The sequence below is a fragment of the Garra rufa genome, chromosome 25 (assembly GCF_049309525.1).
Source record: "Garra rufa chromosome 25, GarRuf1.0, whole genome shotgun sequence".
Lineage (NCBI taxonomy): Eukaryota > Metazoa > Chordata > Actinopteri > Cypriniformes > Cyprinidae > Garra > Garra rufa.
In genome coordinates, this window is record NC_133385.1 from 32502780 (window position 1) to 32515574 (window position 12795).

General features: G+C 35.0%; 1 protein-coding gene across 2 annotated transcripts in view; it reads left to right on the top strand.

Moving 5' to 3' along the window:
- Positions 1-3517: 3517 nt before the first annotated feature.
- The window catches only part of fbxo31 (F-box protein 31), a 34490-nt gene continuing 25212 nt past the window's right edge, over positions 3518-12795 (top strand). The window contains exons 1-3 of one of the 2 annotated variants that reach the window (XM_073831410.1): positions 3518-4364; positions 8828-8899; positions 11437-11523. In XM_073831410.1, coding sequence (XP_073687511.1) covers positions 3842-4364; positions 8828-8899; positions 11437-11523 — 682 coding nt within the window. In that variant the 5' untranslated portion in view covers positions 3518-3841. The remainder of the gene's footprint in view (positions 4365-8827; positions 8900-11436; positions 11524-12795) is intronic. The other variant, XM_073831411.1, reaches the window with a different exon arrangement.

A 12795-nucleotide genomic window follows, 5' to 3' on the forward strand; every position in this document is an offset into this window, starting at 1 on the left:
ATGGACAGGAATTAAAGTATTTTATTAGTCCGTTACCAACTGCACCTGATGTAATTTGTATACAGGAAACATGGTTATCACGGAAATTAGATTTTAGTATATGTAATTATGTTAGTGTAAGAAATGATAGGGAAGATGGTGTAGGGGGTGGGTGTGCTACATTTATCAAGGAAAGTATTCCATTTCAAGTTATATCAAAAGGAAGGGAGGAAGAGTATATTATTGTTAAAATATGGACTAAGCAAGATAAGTTTTCTGTGGCAAATTATTATAATCCATGTAGAAGATTAGATGGTGATAAATTAAAACAGATTGTTGAGCTAGCAAGTGGCCGCACTATTTTATGTGGAGATTTTAATGCCCATAGTTCATTATGGGGAGGGGGGAAAACAGATGTAAATGGTCTAATAATAGAACAATTGTTGGATGAGTTGGATCTGGTATGCATTAATAATGGGAGAAGCACAAGAATAGATGTTCACACAGGTAAAAGTTCAGCGCTTGATTTAACACTGGTGTCAAAAGAGGTGGCAGGTATTTGTGAGTGGGAGTTATGGGAGGAGTCTACTATGGGTAGTGATCATTTTCCTGTTTTATGTAAGTTATGTGTGAGAAAGGATGAGAGGGAAGAGGGAAGAGAGGAAAAATGGATATTAAATAAGGCTATGTGGGGTAAATTTGAATATTTATGTGAGGTGGCAAGTAGTGAAGTTGATTTAAGCCAGGATATAGATGAAATTGATGGAAAATTTAAAGACGTAGTGCTTAGAGTGGCTAACTTATGTATTCCAAAAAGCAAAGGAAAAATGAATAGGAAACCAGTTCCATGGTGGACGGAAGAATGTGGGAAAAGCATTAAAGTAAGGAATAAGGCATTTAAAATGCTGAAGAATAATCTTAACTTCCAAAGATTAATAGAGTACAAAAAGGCCCAAGCTCAAGTTAGGAAAGTAGTTAAAAAGGCAAAAAGAGACAGTTGGAGAGAATATTGTAATAAAATAGGTAGAACGACTCCATTAGGAAATGTGTGGGGAATGATAAGGAAAATGAGGGGAATTAGAAAAGACTGGCAGTTTCCAGTATTAAAATCAGGAGAAACCATAGCAGTAACAAATGGGGAAAAAGCTGATATCATAGCTAAGGCTTTGGTTGAAATTCATAGTTCTAATAATCTGTCAGAGGCTGGCAAAAGAGGGAGAGAAGTGACTAGAAATTCATACCCAGAGGCACTTATAAGGAAAGAAAGTACAGAGGAAGCTTTGGATTACCCTTTTACATTAAGCGAAATGAAACGGGCAATAGATAAAGCTAAGATAACTGCTCCAGGAAAAGATCAGATTAGTTATAGGATGTTGAAACAGTTTGGAATTTTAATGCAAATGAAACTGTTAGGTTTATATAATAAGAGCTGGGAAGAAGGGAGATTACCAATAAGTTGGAAAGAGGCTATTATTATACCTATAGTAAAACCAGGTAAGGATCCAACAAATCCAGCAAACTACAGGCCCATTGCCCTAACGTCGCATGTGGGGAAAATTATGGAATGGATGATTGTAGAAAGAATGACATTTTATATAGAAAGTAAATGTCTTTTATCCCCCTACCAAAGTGGTTTTAGGAAAGGACGGGGAACAATGGACCCTGTGGTTTGTTTGGAAACAGAAATTAGAAAAGCTTTGATAAATAAGGAATCGGTTATGGCAGTTTTCTTGGATGTGGAAAAAGCTTATGATATGGTATGGAAAGAGGGGCTACTGATTAAATTAGATAAAATGGGTATTAAGGGAAGAGCTTTTAATTGGGTCAAAAGTTTTCTATTTGAAAGGTATATTCAGGTTAAAATTGGTGCTTCAGTGTCTAATAAATTTAAAGTAGATAATGGGACCCCGCAGGGTAGTGTGATAAGCCCATTACTTTTCTCTATTATGATCAATGATGTTTTTAGTAAAATAAAGTATGATATTGGGAAGTCATTATTTGCTGATGACGCTGCCCTGTGGAAAAATGGCAAGAACTTACTTTTAGTACAAGAGAAGATACAGGAAGCAGTAGGTTTAATTGAAGAATGGTCTTATGCATGGGGTTTTAAATTTTCAGTGGAAAAAACAAAGATGATGGTTTTTACTCAAAAGAGGGATAAAGATGCTAAGGTGTTACTGTATGGAAATCAAATTGAGCAGGTAAATTCCTTTCGGTTTTTAGGGGTAACATTTGACTCTAAACTAACTTGGACAGAGCAGGTAAGGAAAGTAGAGGAAAAGTGTAAGAAGATTTTAAATATAATGAGGTGCTTAACTGGGATAGAGTGGGGTTCTAGTAAAGGAGCCTTAAGAGGGGTGTATGTGGCTTTAATAAGACCAGTGATGGAATATGGAAGTATAGTGTTTAGATCTGCGTCGAAAACAACACTAAAGAAACTGGAAAGTATACAAAATCAAGCACTGCGAATTTGTTGTGGAGCAATAAGGTCCTCACCGGCTTGCGCATTGCAAGTGGAGGTGGGTGAGCTACCATTAAGCTTAAGATTTGAGCAACTGATGATGAATTATTGGGCCAATCTAAAAGGTCATAATGAAAGATGGCATCCTACAGTTAAGTGTCTTACCCCTTGTTGGGAAAGTGGGAAGGCTAAGACAGAATGCTTTGCTTGGGCATCTAGTAAAATAGCAATTGAAATGAAATTGCAGGAGAGTAAGTTCAGTCCTACTGTTCCTTGTTCAAGGACGCCGCCTTGGTTGTTTTCACCACTAATTATAGACTTCTATATTCAAGGAGAAATAAAAAGACTTAATGGGAAAGGAAACTGGGTTGAAAAAGTGGAGGCTAGAATAAGGTCTATATATAATTCATTTATAGCTGCATTTACGGATGGCTCAAAAGATCCTAAGAGTGGTTTTACCGGTTTTGCATTCACTATTCCAGAACTAAAGGTAAATGTTAAGGAAAGAACCTCTGATCATCTGACAGTATTTACTGTGGAAATGTTAGCTATTTTAAGGGTATTACAGTGGGTGGAACAAAACAAAATTGCCAAGGTTTTAATTTGCTCTGATAGCCTATCATCATTAATGTCTCTTCAGTCGGTATCATCTAATAACAGACTTGATATTGTGTACGAAATATATGAGACTGTATACAGACTGCAGCATATTAATGCAGCGGTCAGATTTATGTGGATTCCAGCTCATAGGGGGATTGAAGGAAATGAAACAGCAGATATGTTGGCTAAGCAAGCTTTGAAACTTGACAGAATTACAAAAGTGGCAGTAAGTAAAGCTGAAGTTAAAGTTAAAATAAAGGAAAATGTTATGAAGACATGGCAGAGACAATGGGATGAAGGAAAGAAAGGGCGGCATTTATACAATATTATGCAAGAAGTGGGGAAAAGGAAACCTACAGGTCGATGTGCTAGAGAAAGTAGCATTATTTCGAGGTTGAGATTAGGACATACTGGATTAAATAAAACTATGTATTTATTAAAAAAGCACCCTTCAGGTATGTGTGATTGTGGAAGGGGAGAGGAATCAGCGGAACATGTGATTAGTGAATGTGTCAAATATGAAAAACAAAGGATAAAATTAAAAGAGGAAGTACTGAAGTTTGGAGAAAACATGTTGAGCCTTAAAAATCTTTTTAAAATCGGAGAGCAGATAATGGGAGATTTGTTTAACTTTTTAAGAGAAACTGGTTTAATGAAAAGGATTTAATTGATTGGTAAAGTAATTATAAAGGTAGGAAGAAGGTAAAGTAAAGGTTTTTTTTTTGTTTTTTTTGTTTTGAGTCATACCGTGATTAGATGCTTACATTTCTGGCCCACACTCCAGCACAGTAGGTGGCGGATATGCACCTTAAATGCCGGTTGCCACCCGCCATTAAAAAGACGAAGAAGAAGAAGAAGAAGAAGAAGCTGTTGTGCGGTGATGATGTAATGTTGTTACGGATGGCGGTGTGTGCCAGGCTCTGTGGAGTGGGTCAGTCGCGGCGGTGCAGGCGGCGGCAGAGGCACAGCCAGGCGGATCAGGACAGCGACTCCGAGATGGACATGGACGAGGAGGAGGAAGAGGAGAGGGTCGTGGGCAAAATGAAAGACGAGCCCGATGGCAGCAGCGTCAGTCGGAGAAGCAGCTGTCATAACAGCAGCGCTGCGGGGCCTAGCGGAGCCGCTGGACTCGCTTCTCGGAACTCGGCCTCGGCATCTGCAGGGCCACCACACCCGCAGTCGCTGCTGGATCTGCCGCCGGAGCTCCTAGTGGAGATCTTCGCTTCTCTGCCCGGCACTGCGCTGCCCAACCTGGCGCTGGTGTGCAAGAAATTCAGGCAGATCCTCAACACGGAAACGATCTGGAGGAGGAGATGTACTGAGGGTAATAATGGGGGCTACACAACACATAGCGGCCTTCTTTTGACACTCGATACAGATATATTATGCCACCGACTCATAAACAATATCATAACATGTGATATTTAAGCAATAAGGTACGAGAGGCCGTGCTGTATCATGAATAAATCACGGCTGAAGGGCGTTGTTAGGCACGACGCGAAGCGGAGACATTACAGACGATTAATTGAATGTTTATAGTTTTCTGAATCTGTTTTTGTTATCTTTTATTTATTTATTTATTTTTTTTGCTTAAAGTCTTTAAAAACAAAAATGTAGAGGTGGTGTAAGAGATTATTATTATTATTATTAGTAATAATAATATTTAATTTTTTCTTTTAATTTTATTTACAAGAGTAAAAATAGAGTATTTTTTTATATATTTTGTATACAGGAAGCTGTTTTTTTTAAACAGAGAAACAGCTCTTGTGACTGAAAACGTTTTTTGTCCTCCTATTTACATAATGATTAAGTTGTACAAACTCACATGTAATCATTTCTAGAATCACATGATGAAACAGTATCATCAGACTTTTTTTTTTTTTTTTTTTTTTTGAATTCTACAAAATTGATCCAAAGTCAGAGTTGGAAACGTCTTGAAAAATGCCTTTTCCGAAAAATGTCTATGTATGCAAATTGAATAACATCGAAGGTACACATTTTTAGTAATTGTGCTGTTAATTCTCATATTGTATTTTCAAAATGTTTTGGAATATTTGTCCTCTCCCCAGATTTGTCACTACCGAAAAGCAGTAATATATAATTTATTTATAAGGATTATATTGACCTGTTAAGATTTTGCTTACATCTAGATTGTAAATATGTCTTTTGCTATTTTTTTTTTCAGAGATAAATCCATAACAATTACATTTTTAACAATATTTTCAGTTTAATTTAGGACTTTTGTTGTTTTTTGAATCTAAAAAGTTGACCATACTGACTTTAAAGTTAAGAATTCATTAGTTTGAATATACATTGAACCAAAAGCTATCATAACGTCTTGACTGATAATTCAGCATACTTTATTTTTGACAAAACATCCCATGTTTCGATAGTGACTACACATTTTTTGGTAGTGACCACATCACATTACAGAATTTTAACCCACATACTAAAACACACTGAGATACAAAAAAAATTGCATAACTGTACTAAAAATTTAGATAATTTTCTTCCCTAAAACACTTCTAAGACATACTAAAATACAAAAAAAAAAATGCATAACTGTACTAAAATTTTGTTTATTTCCCCTCTGTTGTCAGTACTGAAACAATGATGACATGTTTTGGTAGTGACTGTTACGGTAATAACAGTTCTATGGTATAACACCCCAAAAAAAAAAAAAAACGGATGTCACTACCGAAGCTTCACCAAATGTTTCAGTAGTGAAAATTTTAGATACTTTTGAACCTCGCTCAAAGATGCTGATCAGCACATGCATAGTTCTGAACATCTATACACATATAAAAACTAAATTTTATAGAATAACTTTTAAAAAAGTGTGCTTAATTGTAGAAAAAAGGTGTTCGGTAGTGACGTTCCTTAAAGTTACACACAGATTTTTCAGACTTTTGAACACATTTACCTCAAAATGATGAGACCTATCTACTCACAACTTGTAGTTTTTTTTTTTAATAAGTCTTGGCCAATAGACTAAAATATACACTGTTTCAGTAGTGACATGAAAAATGCGAAACACCTTTTTTTTACATAAAGATTCATAATTTACGAAGAAAATATAAAATATATATTAAAAAATACAAGAACTCTTTCAATATTATTTTCATAAGTTAAAATTTAGGAGTTAGGGTTCAGGACAGCCACCTCCCAATTGAAAGTACCCAGTAAATGAGAATTTTACATATAGCTTACTAATATTTTAAATATTATTGTGGGTTTCAATAGATAATAGAAGGATCTTAGTAAACATGTAATGCTTTTTTTGGTTGTGGGACAGCAGTTTGCACCAGTTCTGTAGAATGGCCCATAATGTTAACAACATTAACACAAAGGCTACATTTGGTGCATGTTTTATATTTGATTTCTTCTTTTCATAATCTTCTTATTTGTTCTTGATCTGTGATGTTTAGCTATTAAAGCGGCCTGAGTTTTAGTGCTGTGGGTGATTGATTCATGCACTATAAAATCGGAAATGGACTGTGTCCTAAAACCTATTGACTTGCCAACTTAGACAACATTTTTAGGCATCATAGTCAGGCATTTACAATCTTAAAAAGGCTGTATAGATAAACAGCTTAAATGCGTTGGTAGCAAAAAAATGTATGTAAATTAAAGTTAAAATTTGCCTGTCAGTGTTTTGCTGTGGAAAGAAATATGTTATAGAGGGTTTGCACTTACGTTACCCGTAAGTGCGGCCATATTGGCGATACTCGGATGTAAACAACAGCATGGATTGCATGGTTAATGTACTACTGAATACGCTGTTTTGCTCATTTATGCTGTCTAAACCATGGAAAAAATGTGTGAAAGCTGCTAAAGGGTGCAATATTTTGACAAACTAAAGTTAATAGGTGGTAAAGACATATGAACAGTATTAATTAAAATGTTAGCCTAATATTTCACCTACTACCTGACTGGAAATGATAAGAACAAACACAAATGTTGTCATGATTCTTGCCCTGGAAATCCTGGTTCAGTTTGGCCAACCACAAACACATTTTGTTCCTTAAAACAGTTTTTTGCACTATTATACTTGATTTGTTTTGGCAGTCTATAGTACTCCAAATGTTTTTACTGGTTTGATTAGTACAGCCCAATAATTGATCAGCATCAATAATCAGCAAAATATGAGAGTTACGTTCAGTTCAGTGGCATTGATTATGTTCAGTGCCGCCAATATGGCAGATTGATGCCGCGTCGTGAAAACACTGTTGAAACATTCTGGTCTGTAAGTCAAGGGATTGGCTAAAACCTTTGGTGGAAAACACCTGATAACATGTTCAGATGTGTTGATGACATTTAAGTGACCCCATAAGGGTGTTGTTTGTCTTATCTCAGGTCTTAAAGTTGTTACACCACATCTACTTAGGATTTAACACCACTGCAGCAATAGAATCAGTAGAGTTGAAGAGAATACGATAACACAGAAAACCTGCATACTGTGTTGAGATAGTTCACCCAAAACTGAAAATTCTGTCATTATTCATGTTGTTCCGAAACCTGTAAGACCTTCATCTTCGGAGCACAAATTAAGATATTTTTGATCAGTGTTGTTTTTGACAACCATCTTAGATTTAGTCTTAGTCTTTTGGACTAAAATGGTTATTAGTTTTAGTCAAATTTTAGTCACTTCTATATGTGATAGTTTTAGTACAATTTTAGTCGACGAAAAGTCAAGAAGGTTTTAGTCTAGTTTTAGTCAAAAAAAGGGGAAAAAGTAGTCTTTTAACAAATTAATGTAGGTCAGTAAGTATTTTGCTGTTGGGTAGTGTCACTTATAAGTTGTGAAAATAGCAGATCTATAGTTCAACACAATGTGAGCTTCCGGATCGACTATTTTCACCAATAATTACAATAATGAAGGAATGTTTTAGAACATAAAAGACAAACAAGGATGGAATGCTAAAACGGCTTGCCATACTAGTATGGCAAAGAGCATTTAATGCTAAAACGGCTTGCCATAGCGGCAGGTACTTTTTTCGGTTTTAATTGGCATGCACAATAAGCAGAAATGTCATGCATTTTAAACGTCTGACGGACCACCCACTAACATTTTCGTCTATTCTCGTATCGTCAACGAAAACTCACACACGTCTCGTCATGTTTTAGTCATCAACGAGCCATTTTTATCTCGTCATCGTCTCGTTTTCGTCATGGAAAAAAGTGGCGTCAACGAAATGATTTCGTCATCGTCATCGTTGACGAAAACAACACTGTTTTTGATGAAATTTAAGAGCTTTCTGACCCTGCGTAGACAGCAATGCAACTGACACGTTCAAGGCCCAGAAAGGTAGTAAGGACATTGTTAAAATAGTCCATGTGACGTCAGCGGTTCAACCGTAATTTTATGAAGCTATGAGAAGAATGTTTGTGTGCAAAGAAGAAAACAAAAATAACGACTTTATAAAATTAAGGTTGATTGATGTCACATGAACTATAATATTGATATTCTTACTACCTTTCTGGGCCTTGAACGTGTCAGTTGCATTGCTGTCTATGCAGGGTCAGAAAGCTCTCGGATTTAATCAAAAATATCTTAATTTGTGTTTTGAAGATGAACGAAGGTCTTACAGGTTTGGAACGACATGAGGGTGAGTAATTAGTGACAGAATTTTCATTTTTGGGTAAACTATCTCTTTAAAGAATTGGACAAGAACTATTTGCATTCTGTTGTAATAAGATATGAAAGATACTGAATAGACCGATGAGTTAGTTGACATGTTTTTTATCCTGATTGATAGAGTGTCATGCGTTTTTCTCTTATTTCAGAATTCGGTATGTCGGATGACCTGCGGAAGATGGAGATTGTGGGCATGTCAAGTCGAGATCTGTATGTGAAACGTAAGTAAATCTACTCCATCCACAGAAGTCACCTATCTTGTCAGTTCATATGAATTTAAATAATTAAGTATAATACTGAGTAGGCATTTTAAAAGAATACTTCACCCAAAAATGCAAATTTGCTGCAAATTTACTCACCCTCAGGCTGTCCAACATGTAGACAAGTTTTTTTTTCTTCACACACAATAGTTTGGAGAAATGTAGTTAAATCACTTGCTCACCGATGGATCCTCTGCAGTGAATGGGTGCCGTCAGAATGAGATCTGATAAAAACATCACAATAATCCACACGTAAACCACACTACTCGTTCATCAGTTAACATCTTGTGAAGAGAAAAACTGCCTGTTTGTAAGAAATCCATCATTGAGACCATGAGTCCATAATCCATACGGTTGAGGTCAAAAGTTTACATCCCCCTTTCAGATTCTGCAAAATGTTAATTATTTTACTAAAATAAGAGGAGGGATGTTATGTTTTTATTTAGTACTGATCTGAATAAGATATTTCACATAAAAGATGTTTACATATAGTTCACAAGAGAAAATGGTAGTTGAATTTATAAAAATGACCCCGTTCAAATGATCCACAGCTGGATTTTTTTGTTTAGTGATAGTTGTTCATGAGTCCCTTGTTTGTCGTGAACAGTTCAACTGCCTGCTGTTCTTCAGAAGTCCTTCAGGTCCCACAAATTCTTTGGTTTTCCAGCATTTTTGTGTATTTGAACCTTTTCCAGCAATGACTGGATGATTTTGAGAGCCATCTTTTCACACTGAGGGCTCATATTCAACTATTAGAGAAGGTTCAAACACGCACTGATGCTCCAGAAGGAGAAACCAAGCATTAAGAGCTGGGGGTGAAAAGTTTTTGAATTTAAAGATCAGGACAAATTTAACTTGTTTTGTCTTCTGGGAAACATGTAAGTTTCTTTTGTAGCCTCTGTAGAGCAGTACTAAATGGAAAAAAAAAAAATGATATTTAGGCAAAATAAGAAAAAATGTACACATCTCCATTCTGTTCAAAAGTTTACACCCCCAGCTCTTAATGCATTGTTTTTCCTTCTGAAGCATCAGTGAGCGTTTGAACCTTCTCTAATAGTTGCATATGAGTCCCTCAGTTGTCCTCAGTGTGAAAAGATGGATCTCAAGTCATTCAGTTATTGTTGGAAAGGGTTCAAATACACAAAAATGCTGGAAAACCAAGGAATTTGTGGGACCTGCAGCACTTTTCTGAAGAACAGCAGGCAGTTTAACTGTTCAGGACAAACAAGAGACTCATGAACAACTATCACTAAAAAAAAACAAAACAAAAAACAAAGCTGTGGAACATTCAGGTATTAAGAATCAAAGGGGTGTAAACTTTTGAACAGGGTCATTTTTTTATAAATTAAACTATTATGTTCTCTTGTGGACTAAATGTAAACATCTTTTTTGTGAAATATCTTATTCAGGTCAGTACTAAATAAAAAATAACATGCATTTTGTATGATCCCTCTTATTTTGGTGAAATAATTAACATTTTGCAGATTCTGAAAGGGAGTGTTAACCTTTGACCTCAACTGTAATAACACTTCTTCCAGTAAAAAGCCCATCTCTTGTTGTCTCTCACATCAAAATCCACCCACACATTTGTTTAGATCTGTTAAGGACTGTTTTCGCTTGTGATCTGTACATATTTCTCTCCAGATTCCGACGAGATGACCTTTTCACTACAGAAAGCAATATCATGGATATAAGAACCTATTTGTTATCTGGTTTGAAGTCTTCATGCATTTGTTTCTTGCAAACATGCAGCTTTTCACTTGAAAAGATGTTAACTGCTGGACTGGAGTGGTGTGGATTACTAGTGGTGTTTTTATCAGCTGTTTGGACTCTATTTCTGACGGCACCCATTCACTGCAGAGGATCCATTGGTGAGCAAGTGAAGCAATGCTAAATTTCTGCATCTGTTCTCCAAATCATTTTAGGTGAACTAATCCGTTAAGTTTCATTTTTGTCATGTTATATTATTTCAGCTTTATTGCGATTGCCAAAAATGCTTTTTAATAGTTTTAGTAAACATTAATCTGTAAAAATGTGAATCAGATCTGTTTGTTAATGTTGTGGCTCCCACCCCATTACATGTCATTAGTCATTTTCTCAATACATTTTACATTTACTTTAGCTCACAAAAGACACTTTATGTTCTTTGTTTGATTTGTTTGTCTGCAGAGGAAATTTAGCAGCGACGTTTGTTTAAACCAAAATATTTCGGCAGGTGAGAACATGCAAAGCTAGTGCTTCTAGAGAAAGATTCCTCAGAAGTCAGTGTGGCGTTTGTATATATTTCATCTGATTTAAAAGTGTGGATATGCAGCATAAAATAAATATTAACCTCCAAAGTGACAGACAAACTGCAAACGAAGTACTTGTCACTCCATGGCCTGTACATTTTGACTGGCGTATGTGAGTGTGGTTCTCACACTGCCTTGTGGTTCAGCTGTTGTCCTCCTTTGCCTCTCTCCTGTTCCTGTGGCGCACCCACCTGCGTACCTGTCCAGGTGTGAACCCGCAGGTGAAGTCGGGACGCTTTATGAAGCTCCTCCCTGATTATGAGCATATGGACTATCGGGACGTGTACACACACTGTATGTACTGGCCGTGTGTGAAGGCTTTGTGGTGGTGGAACCAAATCACTGCCTGTCAAGCTGCTGGTTGAAGATGCTCTTTGCTACTGACGTTTTGTTCCAGGTTCATTGAGTTGAAGCAGAACTGTCGAACATGGTATCAATTAAGACCATATGGTATTTATAATAATGTAATACAAAAATGTTATTGACTGGTTCCTTAGTTTTTGAATAAACAAGCAAGCCCAGTAACTTAGTTTGAAACTAAACTAAATTGCAAACCCATTGAGTTTTGCAAAAAAGACAATTTTGTATTAAGTATTAATATAAACCCTACAGAATCTCCTTACCCCATTGACTTCCACTTTAAATGTTTAACTGTTGGATTTTGGTGAGTTAAAAGGGATTTATGAGTATCATCTAGACCAGCCTTAAATGTAATCTTTATAGAATTAATAATTTAATAGCAAATATTTGAAAAACGAATATCCGTTTTTCAAACTGTACTTAATGTAGTGATGCCTAAATTTACTAAATTGGACATTTAAAATGTTTTTTTTTTTTTTAAAGTTAGTTTTAAATTAGTATGGAATTCAAAAGCTATTTTATCAGCCATAAAATGAAAATAATTAGTTCTTAAATACTTATTAAATATATATGTTTTTAATTAATTACATTATTTTGTTCAAATATTTTATTTAGTTATATTTTATTATACTAATTTTTATAATTTATAGCATTAGTCATCTTTTTGACTACTGGAAATTTAGTATTTTTAATTAAAAAAAATGTTAATATTATTTGTAGATTTAATTAAAAAAATAGGTTTCGATGGTTTTGTTTTGTGCTTTTGTCAATTTTATTATGTTCAGGTTTTTCCTTTTTCTTTTTCTGTTTTAATTTAGTTTTAATTATAAAAATTAAAGTATTTTATTTTTTACATTTAATTAAATTTAGGCTTTGTTGGTTTTATTTTGTGCTTCCAGTTGACAGCTAGAAATCGACTCTCTTTAATATTTTAATATTTTTATTTTTTAAAATGAATTTAAAATTAAGTTTTGGTGGTTTAGTTTTGTGCTTTTGTCAATTTCATTAGCTTTAGTTTTTTTCCATTTCTGTTTTGCTTAAGTTTTAGTTTTCATTTTGACAACTGGAAATTTAATATTTTTAAATAAAATATTTTAAGTGTAATTTAAGTTAATTTTGTTTCTTGCTTTTGTGAATTTTAGTAGTTTCAGGTTTTTTTCTCTTTCTATTTTAAATGTAATTAATTTATTTTTGGTGGTTTTGTTT